This window comes from Salminus brasiliensis, chromosome 4 (assembly GCF_030463535.1).
Source record: "Salminus brasiliensis chromosome 4, fSalBra1.hap2, whole genome shotgun sequence".
Taxonomy (NCBI): domain Eukaryota; kingdom Metazoa; phylum Chordata; class Actinopteri; order Characiformes; family Bryconidae; genus Salminus; species Salminus brasiliensis.
Genome location: NC_132881.1, coordinates 31,078,818 through 31,095,061, shown reverse-complemented (window position 1 = coordinate 31,095,061; position 16,244 = coordinate 31,078,818). Strand labels below are relative to the sequence as shown.

At 42.4% G+C, this 16,244-nt stretch overlaps 1 protein-coding gene across 1 annotated transcript; it reads left to right on the top strand.

Moving 5' to 3' along the window:
• The first annotated feature begins 3,795 nt into the window (after positions 1-3,795).
• Positions 3,796-12,782, top strand: slc25a28 (solute carrier family 25 member 28). Its single transcript, XM_072677985.1, has 4 exons — positions 3,796-4,308; positions 8,274-8,502; positions 10,150-10,206; positions 11,049-12,782. The coding sequence occupies exons 1-4, from the start codon at positions 3,970-3,972 to the stop codon at positions 11,585-11,587; spliced, it is 1,164 nt and encodes a 387-aa protein (XP_072534086.1). The 5' UTR covers positions 3,796-3,969; the 3' UTR covers positions 11,588-12,782.
• The last annotated feature ends 3,462 nt before the right edge of the window (positions 12,783-16,244 follow it).

The window sequence follows — 16,244 nt, the reverse complement described above, 5'->3', positions numbered from 1 at the left end:
CATGCTAATCAGCCAATCACTGGTCTAGCTGAGCCAAGAAGAAGCATGCTTATTGGCTCACTGACGATGACTGTACTTAAGTTCTGAAATGACATTAAGTATCGTTACCACAGAACACTACTCAGCTCTATTCATGGCGGCATATTTTAGCCTGCTGAGGAAAACAGCAGTTTCACCTCTTTCCTGTAGCTGCATGTATAAACATCTGTGATATTTGGTTTGATTGATACTTTACTAATTCAGACACTTTAACATGAACACTTTAACTTTAACCTAACATTATATCAGTGGCCTTGCCTTAGAACTCTAGAGCATTCTCTGTGATGGGTAAGTCCGTAATTCATCACAGAGAAGAAGTTTCGTAGCATTAGAAGCGAGTGAAAGACAGTCGTAATGATTTTCAATAGAGAGGAGTGCTTTGAGATGGTCCTCTCTGCCGGCGGAAATCATCTTGACTGAAGGGCCTACCTTAAGAGTTCATAAGTGGTTCTACATTTGCATTAAATGAGATAAGAGGTCATACGTCAAAGTCTTGCTGATGGGACAGTGGACAACCTTTAGAGGAACAGTCCAGCAGCAGTTTGGAGCTGGGGATTAGTGGTTTGATTCTTTTTTCTCAAGTAACAGAAAAGAATCACAGCAGGTGGGTGGAGGGGGTAGAAAGGCCTAAATGAATTAAGCTTGGCTTCAATCTACATCGTGTAAAACTGCTGTGGAACAGAATACAATATCCTTTAACTTCCACTTGTTTTGCTTATGCTGTGAAAAACAATTCCAAAATTTTGTATTGATTCAGATGCTCCTGGGGAGAGAAATGAAGTAGACCTCAATTAACCATCTAGGGTTTCCCGACACCTCTATCAGTATACGTAGTAAGGGAATTAGGAACGGGGCTGAGGGATTACTCTTCATGCGTCCCAGCTTGACTTTCCTTGAAGGAACGCATCTGGACGACACACAATCAACCCTAATTTGATCAAGTCTGGGAAATTTTGTTCTTGTAAGCAAAAATTAACACTTCATTCCCTTGGTCGGCAGAAATTCAACACCACAGTCTACCACTCCAGCTGTAGCAGCAAGGGGAAAGCAAAACTCGCATTATCTGAAAATGGTCCTGTGTGAAACAAGATTACTGTAGCTCATTATTGAACAACTGGGATCATTTCCACACAAAAGAGATCTGAAATATCAGGGAGAGTAATTATGGCTATCTGCATTTACTATCAGTAAACATCTTAAAGGACAGGTTTTCCTATTTATATATAGGATATTATATATAATTTTTATATATGTATATATATATATAAAAAAGAATCATTTTAAAAAATTCTTTATGTTATTTTGTTTTAGTTGCAGCTTACATATACACATTATTATGGTTCACAATTACAGATAAACCTGTTGCTGTATTACTATTATTATTATTATTATTATTATTATTATTATTATCATCATCATCATTACTTTTAAATGAAGAGAAATCAAAAACCTACTGACTGTTCATACACATTACCTAACCACACTTCCCGTCCTGCTTGCAAAAGCAAGTACAGTACTATGGGAAAAATATATTATTTCATTTCGGATTTTAGTCAAAGTTAATTCTTTTAGTTCTTTACATTCAGTGTAAGAAAAAGGAAACTTCATTTATATTATATTGACAAAAGTATTGGGACACCGACACATTACACCTACAGGAGCTTTTTGATTAATTTTATCTCATTCAGCAGAGCATTGGTGACTTTTCTCTGCAACCTCGCACTGTACCTTCAACCTCGCACTGTATCTTCTACGTTTGCCGTCAGAGTGATATGGTCACTGGTCACCACAATGACAAAGCACAAAAATCATTGCTTTCTTTACGTTTACAAAAAAGCATTTTGGGATAATGTTTTATGGACAGACAAATCTAAAATGTAAACTTTTGGACAACACAAATCCTTTTTAAACTGACCAAAACTAATCCTGTATTTCATGGCAGGAATATAATATCACCATTAAAACATGGTGGTGGTAGTGGAATGGTGTGGGGGTATTTGAACAGCTTACTATTTATTTACTATTTTTTAACAGTTAGTTCCACCCACGCAGACTGATTGGTTAAGAAGCGTTCCAACCATGCTTGTTTTTTTTCCCAAACATTGTATCACTCCGCTGAACGCCATTAAACCAAGTAGTAACGTAAACGCCATGAGCAAAACGAAACAAGAACAACCCAAAATGAAAATAAAAGGATAAAAAATGAATAAACAACAACAAAAGACAACAAAAAATTGGCGGTCTGTGTAAGAAGCTGTAGAAGGAACTTCAGGCAGTGCAGTGAGCGGTGTTAATTACTGTGACATATCAACAAGCTGCCTGTTAAGGAAGCATAATTTGGCGGAAGTACGAGCTAATATGAAATCATATTAAATGCTATGTTCACAGCTCAATCATTTATTTATTACATTGATTATTTTCCAAACTGTTGTATTAAAGCTATAGAACACTCACTACTCCATGATAACACACTTCCTCTATTGCAAAGGAACCATACATGTTGTTCTGTGTTAGACCAAGAGGTTATGGAGTAACACAGTGATCAAAAACAGAAAAGCAAATATCTTTTGAATGAAAAGAAAAGGTCATATTTTGGAGCGGCCTACTCAAAGTCCTGACTTGAACCAGTGGCAGGGCCTCAAACTACCATGCCTTCTGAGTCAATGCAGGCCTGCAAAGATGAACCAGTTTTCTCCACAACAGTCTAAAAGGCTGATATCAAATTATCAGAAAAGGTTAGTTGCAGCAATCTACCAGTACTACTACTAGGAGTGTTCTCGTTGGAATCTGGATGGAATTAAAGGAAACAGTAGAGAGCCATTTCAGATTTGTATGGTGTAGAGTTACCAGCCACACTGGCTGCTGATGGGCAGATGCTGGGTGAGATGTTGCTGCTATTAAATAAGCAAATATTTATAACATGACAATGGCAAGTGTATTCATTTAGGAATCAAACATTTTTTAGTATTATTATATTCTGGGTGAAACGTGTATTTAATATTAGCACACCCTATTAAATGATATTTTACGATTACAACATTGTAATTTTATATTTAATTATTTTTTATATTTATATTGAAGTATTTTATATGAAGGATGAATTCTGAGCTTATTTTGGCTTTTTCTGGGAACATTTTTGGCTTGAGAACAGCAGGTGTCAAGTGGGCCAGGATTGGCCCGTCATACCATGTGGCAACTGGGACAAATGAAAGTGCTGGATGTGGGCCATATCTGGGCCAGGAAAAGTGTACCATCTGGATAGGGATTTAATAACTACTTTGGACTTCAACTGTCATAAATACACACACATATGGCCTATGAAGGGTGGAAGCTATATAGTTTGTGTCTACTTGGGTTTATGTTTATAAGAAGGAAACTAATTTCATAGGGATTTTGGAATTATTACTATTATTAATATGAATATAATTATACTTGTAGCATTGGTGTCTTTAAGACACCACACAATGAGGATGTAAAGTCAATCTCAACAAAAACCTTAGGGTTTAAAAGCACTAACGCTCTGAGATGTGTGGGCTTTGTACTTGTACTATAATACCCCTTTTAAGTTTTCTTCAATATTTCCTTCTTTAATATTTCTATTACTAATTTCAGTTTCTGCACTATGGTTGCAGACAGCACGTTTTCTACACTTCAGTGTCACCAGTTATGAAACAGTCGTTTGATTGACAGCTCGCTTGTCCAATCAGAGAGCTGGAGCGCTGGTGGGTGTGTCAGCTTCCTCCCGCGGCCTGTACGTCCTGTCACCCCGCACTGCGCGCTTCTCCACGCCATCCGCCCGGGACGGGACTGTGTGTGTGTGTGTGTGTAGGGTGTAAACACCAGGTTGGTAGCTAATGGAAGGCTACGGATGCTGCTAAAAATACTGCAGTAAACGCTTCTCTGACCAGAGGACTGTGTGTCTGGTTGCTAATGGAAGCGGATGGTTTTGTGCGGAGGCGGCGGATGAGCGCGGAGACGCCGGGTGGAGACGCCGCTGTGGCCGGCGCTTCTGCCGGAGCAGAAATCAGGTGGCTCGGCGGCAGACTATGGGGTGTTTCAGAGGGTATCGTTGGGAGTCTGTCGCCGCGGATTGGAGGAGAGGCTGAACTCACCTCGGCACAACTCTACGGCCTTCAAGGAGTGTCCGAGACAGCCGAGCCAGACTATGAAGAGCTGCCACAGGGCGCTTCGACCAGTACTTACATGCTAGCCGGAGCCGTGGCTGGCATCATGGAGCACTGCCTCATGTTCCCCATCGACTGTGTCAAGGTAACTTTCAGCTAACACGTTAGCACTGACCACCAACGGATTACGCCGTTTGTCACGGCCAAGGTCGGTAGACGGTGGCAATGTGCTAGATAGCTGTATAACGTATGGGCTAAGTTAACTAGCTAGCTAGGCCAGCTGGCTCAAACTGCAGGTTCTCCTTCACTCTGGGTTGGCAAGTTCTGTACTTGCAAGGTCGAGCCGGAGAGCTATCTGGCTAGCAAGCTAACTTTACTGGTCGGAGTATCGCTAGGAAACACTCTCGGCTGCCCTGGATGTGTTGCTGTGCTGAACGTTGTTCTGTGAACACCATGCAGTCTGGATTTCTCCCTGAAGACAAACTTTAGTCTGGCCTTGCTCGCAGATAAAGTAAACAAAACGGACTAAAATGCGCCTGATGGCGCTGCACACAGCATGCTAAGCTGGCAGCCACCTGGGTTTTTGTTACTTGTTGCTTCGTGTGCTCAGATTTACTCAGAGAGGCAGATCTGATTAACACCGGACATTAAACTCGGAGGGACGACTTAGCTAGCTGTGCTTTACTTCGCCCGGCTGTAGTTAGTTAGCTAAATAACTGCTTTACCGGGCTCATCAGAGGGAAGTCTGCAGTCATGTAGGCAGTAAAGTTGCATTGAGTTTTTGGCTTGTATGCAATCAACGTGGTCAGTTTGTTGAAAATGTCCGGCGATACTTTAATGTCAGTGTTAGCAACCTGCTACGCGCCATACTGTGCTAACACGCAAGGTCACACGTGGGAGACTTCCCCAACCCACCAGGCTTTGCTGGAGCTAATCACATGAGCCTGTCCTGCAGGCGGGATCTTCAAGCGTGAGGACGGTCACAGCAGTGTTCAGCCAATCAGTCATTTTTTGACAACGCTCTTCTCTGGTGTTGACACACATTACAGACACACTAAGGCCTTGTCGACAGAATGGGAGTGCACACAGTTGTATCGAAATCACATCCGGATCTGCAAAGAAATCTATATTCTGGCCTCAGTGTCGACCGATATGTTGATCTGATCCGATATTTGGTCTGATATTTTGGTCAGCAGTTCATATATCCAAGCACCTCTACTCACTATGCAGTTTATTTCTGTCTTATAGAGTATAGAAATGTAGAGAGTACATACACCCCTTTATTGATCCTGGAGGAAATTGCAGTTTTCCCCACAACATCATGTTTTGTTTTCTTTCTCATGAGACTTATTTCTTACTACTAGCAGTGGACAGCTGAACTGATCATGCTTGGGACAAATGAGTGCACTGAGAGGAGCAGATCAGCTGGCTTTGTCAGTATGACTTTAAGAGTTCCTTTAGGACAAAGCACTTTTTATTTCACGCCATTCACAGCTGTGCATCTCACCTCTTGAGGAAGGTGTAGCTTTATAGGTGAGAAGTCTTAATTCTAGTCTTCAGAAACTTTCTTTTCAAAGTTGAGAATTAATTTTACTTCAATGTTGGTTGAAGACATTTTGCAGAAATGTGTTTTTAAATAACACCAAACAGCCTAAACACAAACTGATGCTGTAGTAAATCAGATTTGATTGAAAATTGATTGGAACAATATTTGAATACTGTTTTTTGTTTCATTTGAATGTAATGTAGCAGGTATTTTTACTTATGTGAACTTTTCCCAGGCGAAGATTTATATATATATCTTTCAGTAATGTTGAATGAATATGTCCCTGAAACGGCACAAACGCCACACATTTTTGCACGCCCCCTCCATTGTTTTGCACCAAGCGCATGCGTACAGGCAAAAAGACACATGAAATCCGATCTGACCGTTCACATTAATGTCACATGGCCGCAAATTGCATACGTATCTGCCCTGAAACGTACACAGCCCTGAAAAAACTGTCCAAGTGTTCATTATCTATCTATCTATTTATCTATAATCTATCTATCTATCTATCTATCTATCTATCTATCTACACATATAGAGCTTCATTATCTCTGCTGTGATCTGATGTGGTGTCATAATGACCTGCCAATTGATGAAATCCTGGAAATAATCAGTCTTGCGACAGAAAATGCAGAAAAAATAGCCTACTATGGCGTAAGATTTTATCTCTGTTCAGTAGATCTTGGGTAATCACTAGTGGTTGGGACACCAGTCAGAGAGAAAGATTTAGAATTAGACAAACACACATGGACAGGTTTTTGTTTGCAGTCCAGTTAAAGGTTACCGTTCAATTCTGGTGTTCTCCAGACAAGCACTGTAACGCAGACTTCCTTTCTGCTGTCCTACTAAACATTTTGCTATGTAGGTGTTCATAATGATTGAGTAGAATGAATTTTTAGGTGTGTATATTATACCCTAATGTAAATAATGGCTTTGCATTTTGTGGGAGTTTCTGGCTTCTTCCACTTTTATTTTTGATTTCCTCATTCCTCTGGCTCGTGGAACTTGCATAAGAAGTAGGCATAGTTTAGCGCCTTCTGTTGCACCATGTTCAGGCCTTAGGCCGTGAACAGCGAGGTTGTGTCTTTACAGGCAATGCATTCCAGCAGCTAGACAGTAGTGCATGGATGGCCCTGCAGACTCCACAAATGCACACTGCAGGCCAACCTGATCTCTGCTGCGATTGTTCAGCATGGAAATCTCTCCACAGAAAGCTTTATTGCAGCTGGGCCAGAAAGGCATGCCTTGAATCTGGGCCATGTTGTAACAGTTGCTGCCTTCATGGAATGCTCGGTGGAAAGCAAAAAGCAGTAGGCCTATACGGTCATAGCTTTGTTGTCAGTAACACAGATTGTCTCGTAAAACTGCTTGCTTGCAGTGTTTTCCCAAGTTAAAAACATAAACCCCTGATAATGTAGTAACATGCAGCACCTATGCCACCCCCCCTTAGCATCAACCAGTAACAAGTAAACAGCGTTTTAGATCACCTTTCACCCCTTTAATATTTATTCAATGGGTTGCTATTTATTGTGCTATTGAAGTCGAGTCGTCCGCCTAGAGAAAGCTCATGGGAAAAGAGGCTTAGGAAGAGTTTAGGTAAGTCCCCTGAGCACACTGCTGCAGACTTCCTTTATTCAGATTGGACTTTACAATGCAAGGCCAATTTCAAGGCTTGTGGCAATGTGCGTGACCTCAGTGTCTTCAAAAACAGCCTGATCAAGTCACATCCTGAGGGTGTAGCAATAACGGACATCTAGAGCATTTGACCATACTATGACTGGCCTGTCTGTCTCTTCTGAGTAAAGCTTGGGTTTGATTTCCACATTTGAATCCACTTTTCTACATTTAAGTTAAAACGCACAACGACCACTGTTTCAGGTTTCAATTATATATGTCTATTAAATATTAGTTCTTCAGGAGAGAGTTTGTTAGAAAATAATATATGTTCACATTATATTATATTTATTCATAAACATTATCTTATAAATTATTTATGAATATTACAAAATATTACCCCAAAAAACTGGGTAGTAAATAAAGAAGCAAGAAAAGCCCTCATGGAAACAGCGTTTCTGTTGTGGTCGGAACAAAGGTTACATGTTTGTTCTCAGAGCTGTACTGAAGTGGCCTCCCAAGGGTTCACTGAGCAACGGCGGCATGGGAGCATACATGCAGAAAAAACTGAAGCCTCCTGAAGAAAACGAATCGTTTAAACAAGGCAGTAATAGACCGTTTTGATTGGCTATTAAATAAACAAAGGTGTCTGACTTTTACACCATGCTGTGTAAAGCTTCTGCTTTTCAGTGAGCAATTGTGAAAGTAATCGGTCATACAGGATAACGTCTCTGTTGTTGGGTTGATCATGAGCTGTATTTTTGTAGTTGGGTAATTCTCTGTTGGCTGTATTGTTGCAGGTCATTTTGTGGATGTGTGTTTAGTTTGCAATGTAGATGCTGTCTGCTCAAGTAATCAGATATGCCTCTTTTTCTGTTCTAATTAGCATTAATCCCGTTTAATTGTTAGTGTTTTTGAAATCCTTATTTATATCTGTTGTCTTGCAGACCCGCATGCAGAGCCTACAGCCTGATCCAGCTGCCCGCTACCGTAATGTGATGGATGCTCTGTGGCGCATTGTGAGAACGGAGGGTATCTGGAGGCCTATCCGAGGCCTGAATGCCACGGCTGTAGGAGCAGGACCAGCCCATGCGCTCTACTTCGCCTGCTACGAGAAGCTGAAAAAGACCCTCGGCGATGTTATTCATCCGGGAGCCAACAGTCATTTGGCGAATGGTACACCACATCCGCTTTGTAAAAAAATCAGCCAGAGTTCTAGTCTGGTGGTAGGAGCGCTCAATGCTAACGGCAGTGAACTGGAGCAGCTGCAGCAGTAGGCTAGCAACTGCTCTGAATTCCTGAGTAGTTAATAAGGAGAAGCTGATTTGAGTGTGGATTTAGGTGTGGATTGGTAGTCCACCTAAAGGCCAGCCTTGTGAGCAGCAGCGCGGCTGGCGACTCAGCTGACCTCTTTAGTGAGATTCAATAGGAATAGCATTCTGCTGATGCAGCCAAAGCCTAGAATAACCCAGAGTCCCTCTCTCCTGAATTGTTACGCTGTCTGTTAAGGTGAGGGGATGGATCCTATGCAACAGCTCTGCATTAAAAAGTTTGCAGTTAGATATGTTGGTTCTATTTTAATGGCTTCATTTATAAATTTTGTAAATAGCTTTTGTTTAGTTCAGTTCATTTAAGGGACCAGGTGTGGACCAAACATTGCATTACAGTATTATGATTGTACTGGTAAATATGTTTCATGGAATACTTGGTCTGCTATATCACCTCAAACAAAAACCTTGTATCTCAGTTTTTGCCCTTTTTGAGATTATTTTAAACTATCAGTTGTTCTTGGTATTGTGTCAAGAATTCAAATGACCAATAAAAATGCTGTTTTCTGTAGATACAAGGTATTTGCGTGATTCGCTATGATATATAGTTATAAAGTAGCATGTTAAAATGATGTGAAACTCTGTATGATGCAGTCATTTTAATGAGATCTCAATCTTTGCCATTATTAGTTTCAGTTTGAAGCACAACGATCCGAAAAATCTTGTGTACACTGTCAAGCTCTACTGTTTCTCGTTTTAGCATTTATTTATTGTCGGTCACTTCTAGTTATTACAGTTTTTTCTGGGCTATTGCCTCTGCTTTAACTGCATGCTTTAATCTGCATGCTTTTTTAAAACAGTGGCACATTAAGCTCTGGGAGCTGCCTAATCTGATTTAACCCAGTGGGACTGATGACTGGTGTTGGTCTGCCTTTTCTCTTTTCTCTCTCTTTTTCTGCATAGGTAAGGGGGAGAGTGGGTAAGTAGCCTCTGGAATGCTCGTCAGCTAAAGTTTCCCTGCAGCGCCAAAGGGGAAGGCGTTTGATCATTTCAGACAGAGCGACTTTGCTTTGTATGGATAAACATCCCTTATTTAGCACTACTTCCACCCTCTCCCCCACCATTGGCACCTTTCTTGTGTACAAAGTCTTCTAGATTAATAGTTCTTGAGCTTTCACCATGCAAGTGATCCAGAATAAAGCTGCGTCACTTAGTGGAGAAAATTAGACAACTTTCTGGGAAGCCTCTGTTGTGGTTGGCCAGTGACTAAATGGGAGTGAAGGAGAACAAAAGGTTCTTTCTGCCTAATTCCCTGTTCACATACCATGCAGCACACTCAGCAAATCCTTAATCTCTCTCATGATCAGCTGGAGCTGTTGGTGGTTGGCTTTATCAGTGGTCCACCAGGGAGCTGTTTGGTCAGATTGTATTACTGTTCGGGCCATGATCCATGGCCATCTGAGCAAGTCTTATTGTGTCTGTGCATCTGTGATGCTTCTTCGCATTGTCTACCAGTCATGTCTTGGTGCTCATTCTTGAGGGTTTATTTTTGCAGGAGCTGCAGGATGCGTGGCCACTCTGCTTCACGATGCTGCCATGAACCCGGCTGAAGGTATGCATATCCCACTATTGTACATTTGGCACTCAGATAAACATCTAATCGTCATGCTAAAATAAAAGTGAGAATGCTGTATCACTTTAAAGACATTTATTGCAGTACATGAGATTGCAGACAAAATGCATCTGTAGTGGCAGATTCTTTAAAACTGACATTCAAATGTTATTCTATACTTCGTATAATGATCTTTAGTCATAGTTTTCTTACACTTTATCCAATTAAATTGGACTGTACACTGTTTGGAATAAAGATGCCTTTGGTAAAAAATTGTTCCACACCAGTAGGTGGCAGCAAAGAGCTGTCTGACTGAATGCCAAAAGGTAACCAATGCCTAGACTCAAAAAAAAAAAAAAAAAAAAAGTTCTGTGGGGGAAGATTGACCTTGCATTAATTAACAGCTGCACTGCACTAGGATCCGGCTCTTAGAAAGACTGGAAGTGCCCTGAGGCTGGCAATGCTCCAATCCAGGCTTACATGTGCAGGTGGCAGACTGATGGCCCCTGTAGACACCTGCTCGACTGCCTTGAATCAGGCGCGCAGCTTTAGCTCTTCTGTTCCCTATAGACTGCCTTGACTTTTTTGTGCTGAAAAGGCCATTTATTTGATACTGTCATGTCCGGATGGAGCAGGCCACACTGTCTCTAATGAGACCAAACATTTCTCCTTTGATTGCCGTACTGTATTTCAGCTGTGACCTCTATGTTTTGACTGGATGTTTCCATCACTTACTTAATGGTCCACTCCTGTCTCACTCTCTCTTTTTCTTCTTACTTCCTCTGTGCCGGCTGTTGCTGACCCTCGGCGCCTTCCACACTCGTGTCTCTGGCCCCCTCCAGTGGTGAAGCAGAGGATGCAGATGTATAACTCGCCATACCGCGGCGTGTTGGACTGTGTGCGCTGCGTGTGGCAGCGGGAGGGTGCAGGGGCGTTCTATCGCAGCTACACCACGCAGCTCACCATGAACGTGCCCTTTCAAGCACTGCACTTCATCACCTACGAGTACCTGCAAGAGCTGCTGAACCCCCACAGACACTACAACCCCTCCTCGCACATGGTGTCCGGCGCCCTAGCCGGCGCCATCGCTGCCGCAGCCACCACCCCGCTGGACGTTTGCAAGACACTGCTGAACACCCAGGAGTCTCTGGCCCTGCACTCGGTCAGCCAGAGCGAAGGACACATCTCAGGCTTGGCCCACGCCTTTAGGACAGTGTACAGGCTGGGCGGCCTGCCGGCTTACTTCAAAGGCGTGCAAGCGCGGGTCATCTACCAGATGCCCTCCACCGCCATCAGCTGGTCCGTCTACGAGTTCTTCAAGTATGTCATCACCAAGCACCAGCATGAGCGGTGGAGGAGCCAGAGGGACGTGGAGAAGTAGCCGCTTGCACGCTAGTCCGGTCAACCGCCTTTCTCTCAGCAGCTGCGCTGGCCTTGGCCCTTTGTCTCTGTCTCCCTCTCTCTCTCGCCTACAATCTCCTGCTTGTTACACCAACGGCCAGATGTTCACGCAGCAGAGAAACTGGCTGGCTGGACGAAATATGAATTAACGATACGCACATAGAGAATCCTCTCTCACATTTCTGTTTACCTCCTATAAGAGCAGTTTTATGTGTGTTTCAGGAAGAAGACACAAGGGACACACTATGCTGCAGTCTGAGCAGTGTAGTCAAGTCAAGGTGTGTTGCACTTATGTTTCAAGAAACCCAAATGTGATTACTTCTATCGCCACCAGGGGGCACCGGAAACCACCTCTTAGATAAATTGACTAGAAAGATGCTAATAAAGGGGAGGTCTTCATAATGCCATGGTGTAGTATAGAATTCCTAAGCTGGGGAATGTAGCATAACATTTTTACAGCATAATGTTTCAAATACTGCCCAAAACTCTACACGGAAAGATGTAGACTTCCAAAACCAAGGTTTTGAGAATTCAGTGTAGGTCAAGTTTTATCTAAAGTGAAGCATTTATGGAAAATTTAGGTCTAAATAACTTATTTCAACCTTTAGCTGAAGGGTCAAAGGATTTATGTCAGAGATATTTTTGTAGGATTTCCTTGCTCAAGATGAGTTAAATCACTGTATTTGTTCCAAAGCAAGCTCTGACAGAATGCTGGGCTCCACAAATTGCTATCATCTGTGTTGGAATTGGTTAGGAACTCTAGAAGATCTAAACAAATGTAAAAGCAGCTGAAAGAAACCCTTTACCTTTTTGGTCTTTACTATGTAAAAATAAAACACTCAACCCAGTTAGCAACCAGGATATTGCTCCAAATATTATTTTCTCAGACTATTTTTCTTGCACTGTTCACACTAGTGGCCATTCAAGAGAAAAATTTTAGTCTACTGTCCCCGTAGGCTGGATTGTAATGGGAAGAAATATTTAATGGGCTCTGTTGGACATCGTAGTTGGTTCTTGGCTGAATTATGTCAAAATGGCCCTTCTGTTGCTTGGCTTGACTACATCTGAATGTTGATAATTTATGGAATCAGTCCTGTTGACACCTGTCTACCCTGTACCCTTATTTCACAACTTCAATAAAGTAGCAGTGCAGTGACCTGCCTGCAAAAGCTGGAGTGATTCTGTGATTCTCATTTGATCGTTTTATTTATTTGTTCTAAATTTCTAGACCATGATGGTGAAACAAAGATTTACTCTAATTTATGTTCCACTTCAGCTCTAATTGCCTGATGCTTTCGTTTTCCCAGCAGTGCTCGTAGCTCCTCTCATGTTCCTGGCATGTGTAGCTCAGCTGCGGCAGTGACAGCTCTGAGCTGTGAGAGTTGAAAGGGAGCTTTGTTGGTGGTATGTCCAATGTTTGGTCTAAATCACAGGTGCACGCATGGCCTTTGACCGTAATGTGTCCTAACTGGAGGCGAGGGTGTGTGCAGGACTGAGCTTTCGCTTTACCTGCCTCCTCAAACCTGTTGAGGAGTCCACCCACAGGAGGTGAAGGTTAAGGCTGGGAGAGAAAGGAGATGACAGATGAGGTATGGTTGCTCCCTAGAGCCAGAGGCTTGGCCCAGCTGAACATGAACTTGACTGCTTGTGTCTGGGGGAGCCTGCTGACTGCTCAAATGGGAGCAGGAGCATGCTGACAGAGGAGAGTTTGACCAATTCTTATTGTAGGGGAAACAGTCTGAGGTATTATGGAAATGCTTTAAGACAGGGAGCAAGAACATAAGTAAGTGATGCACAGTTGGGCTTGATTATCGTTGCTGATCTGACAAGAAAACACCTCAGAAATGTGAACTTTCCCAGAGAGTGTTCTTAACTTTGAATAGATGTCATATTGGGCCTTTTCTGTTGAGCCACTCACTAAAATGTTACAACTTAAAGGACCGTCTGCATACATAGTTTTGATTCGTGAACGACTATATATAGCATTCTTGTCTAGTTCTGAGCCATAAACTTATTTTTTTTAATTTTTTTGTTTTGATTTAGCTTGTCACAGCAGCTGATTGTGCTGATCTTAGGTCTGAGAAACAAGCCATAACCTGAGTAGTCAGAATGACAAGGTGTTGGTTATCAGACGCTCATTTCCAAACACTTAGGTGATTTGAATGCTATTTTAACATGGAAATCAGGACAGGCCTTTACCCTTCAGATCCTTTAATGCTACATTTGACACACAAGTCCAACACAGGCTCTGCAGTGTGTTTTGTACCTGTCACCTGAGGTTCCCCTAAACAAATGTGAGGAGCAGCTCAGGAGACCTAGGAGAGAAGGTCGGCTGCCCACTACAAAAGTGTTACATTTGTTGGACTTTTCTTTTGCTGCAAACCAGCAGTGCTCAACACTCTTTCAGCTGTAGGCCTAAATCATGTCAACGTATTGTCGGTTTAATATAGTAGCCCCTTTTTTCCATCAACAGTGTAAATATAGAGCAGACAGTGTGGTCATCCATGATTAAATGTCTAGCAGGCTTTGCTGCTGGTTCCTTTTCAAACCCTTCCTCAGGCACGAGATGATATTTTGCCACCCATCCAACACACACACACACACACACACACACACACTCATGTCAGCCAGACACCTGTTCAAACAGGGAGTGTTAATGAGCAGTCTTTGTGTGTCTGAGTGTGTGACGGTGTGTTTCGCCCCGCCCCACCGTTCGTTTATCTCCGTCCTTCCATCCGTGGCATGGGTGGCCAGCACAAGCTTGCCCACAATGCGCACTGATGAGCTTCCTCACAAGAGGCTGCAGAGGATTAGGTGGAAGTGTTTATAGTTCCTGAGCTACAGAGTGTCTGGCCTTTCGCAGGGCTTTACGTGGAGCCAGGGAGGGAAAATGAGATATTTGTGGAGAGTTAGAAGGTGTTGGTGTTTTTTTTTTTTTTTTCCTTCAGAGCTTGTTTCTGTGTTGATGTTTGATCAGCTGAATCAGAGAGATTTGGTGAGGTTCCAAAAGTGGGATGAGGCAAGAAAGTGTAAGTGCATGTGGATGTGTGCTTGTATCTGCGTGTTGCTTCAATCACAGAGCTGCTGACAGACAGCCTACTGTTTGCTTTCTCTTCTCACTCTAATAAAGGGCCCTCATTGTTGAAGAGGATGAGTGTCTCTCAGTAAGCCTACCTGTTTGGTTCTCTACCAGTGTCTCTATAAATATAAATATAGACCATTCTTGATTATTCTTGAGTACATTTGACTTAACCAAATATTTGACTTTTTAAGATGGCAGACTTAGTGAAGGTGAGAGGGGGTTTTCAACAAAGAAACCGAGAGCGAGACACCCCTGAGGCCAACTCTCCTACTGTAGATAACAACTGTCACACCAAGCTGAACTGACAGCTGCTGTCTTTGGCCTTCAGTGCAAAACACAGGCTACATCCAAAACTATGCCCTGTTTACAATTGAATGCACTATTTTGGGAGTTTGCTATTTGCTACCCTAACCCTAATCCATCAATTAAATACCATAGGAAATAGGGGATTATGGAAACATGTAATGGATGTTGTTAATATTAGAATAGGACAATTGTCAAATGATGAGCAACTGTTATTTAGGCCTGGTGTCAACAATAATGGGGTCATACTTTTTTTATTCATCCAGATAACTTTTACCTTTGGTCCAAAGGGGACTGTCCAATAGGAATGTCCCTCAGCTGTTTTCCTAGGACAGGCTTGACTTCAGACCTATGTTGTCTGGATAAAGGAGAAATCTTGCTTTGTGGAATACACGCCAGATCTGCTAGACAGAAAGTCGGGAGAAGATGTACAGGTGGATAAAATACAGACTAAACCACCGGTCAAGGCCAAGGACTCCAAAGGACCTCTGTCCAACACATCCCACAGATGCTCAATCAGATTGAGATCTAGAGAAGGAGGCCAGATTAACTCATTGAACTCTTTGCCATGTTTCCTCAAACCATTCCTGAACAAACTTTGGCAGTACACTGCTGAAAGACGCCATTCCTATAAAGGAGTGTTTTAGGTTTACAAGAATGTTTAGGTAGGTGGTATGAATCAAAGTAACATCCACATGAATCCCAGGACCCAATGTTAGAACAATAAAACGTTGACAAGAACATCACAATGCCTAATTTGGCTTGCCTTCTTCCTACAGTGCATCCTGATTTCAATTCTTCTTTAGATATGTGACGCACACACACCTGGTAATTACATCAGTGGTCCATAATGCTCTCTTATAGGAAATAGAATTCAAAAAGGTAGTGAACGATTTGCTGTGTGTGAGCTCACTGCTGCAGAACTCCGGACTGATTCTCAATCTGTGTTCTTGTCTGTGCTTGTGTTCCTGTAGACTTTTAAAATGTCATCAGTTGCAGCCCAAGTACTGCTCCATTCAAAGGTTCGCATCTAGCCAAGTACAGCCCAAATGCCCGGATGTGTTCTTGTTCCACCCGTGTTATCAAGGATGCATCAGGACATGGCTTGTGTGGACTTGGCATAGGCAAATATCCCAGAATTCACTATGCAACATGCTGCTGTTCCAATTGCAATAGTACGGTTTGTACTCGCGAGGCAAACTTGCAGAGTCAGTACTACCTAGTACACCATTCTAAACATGGCGTACTGTGT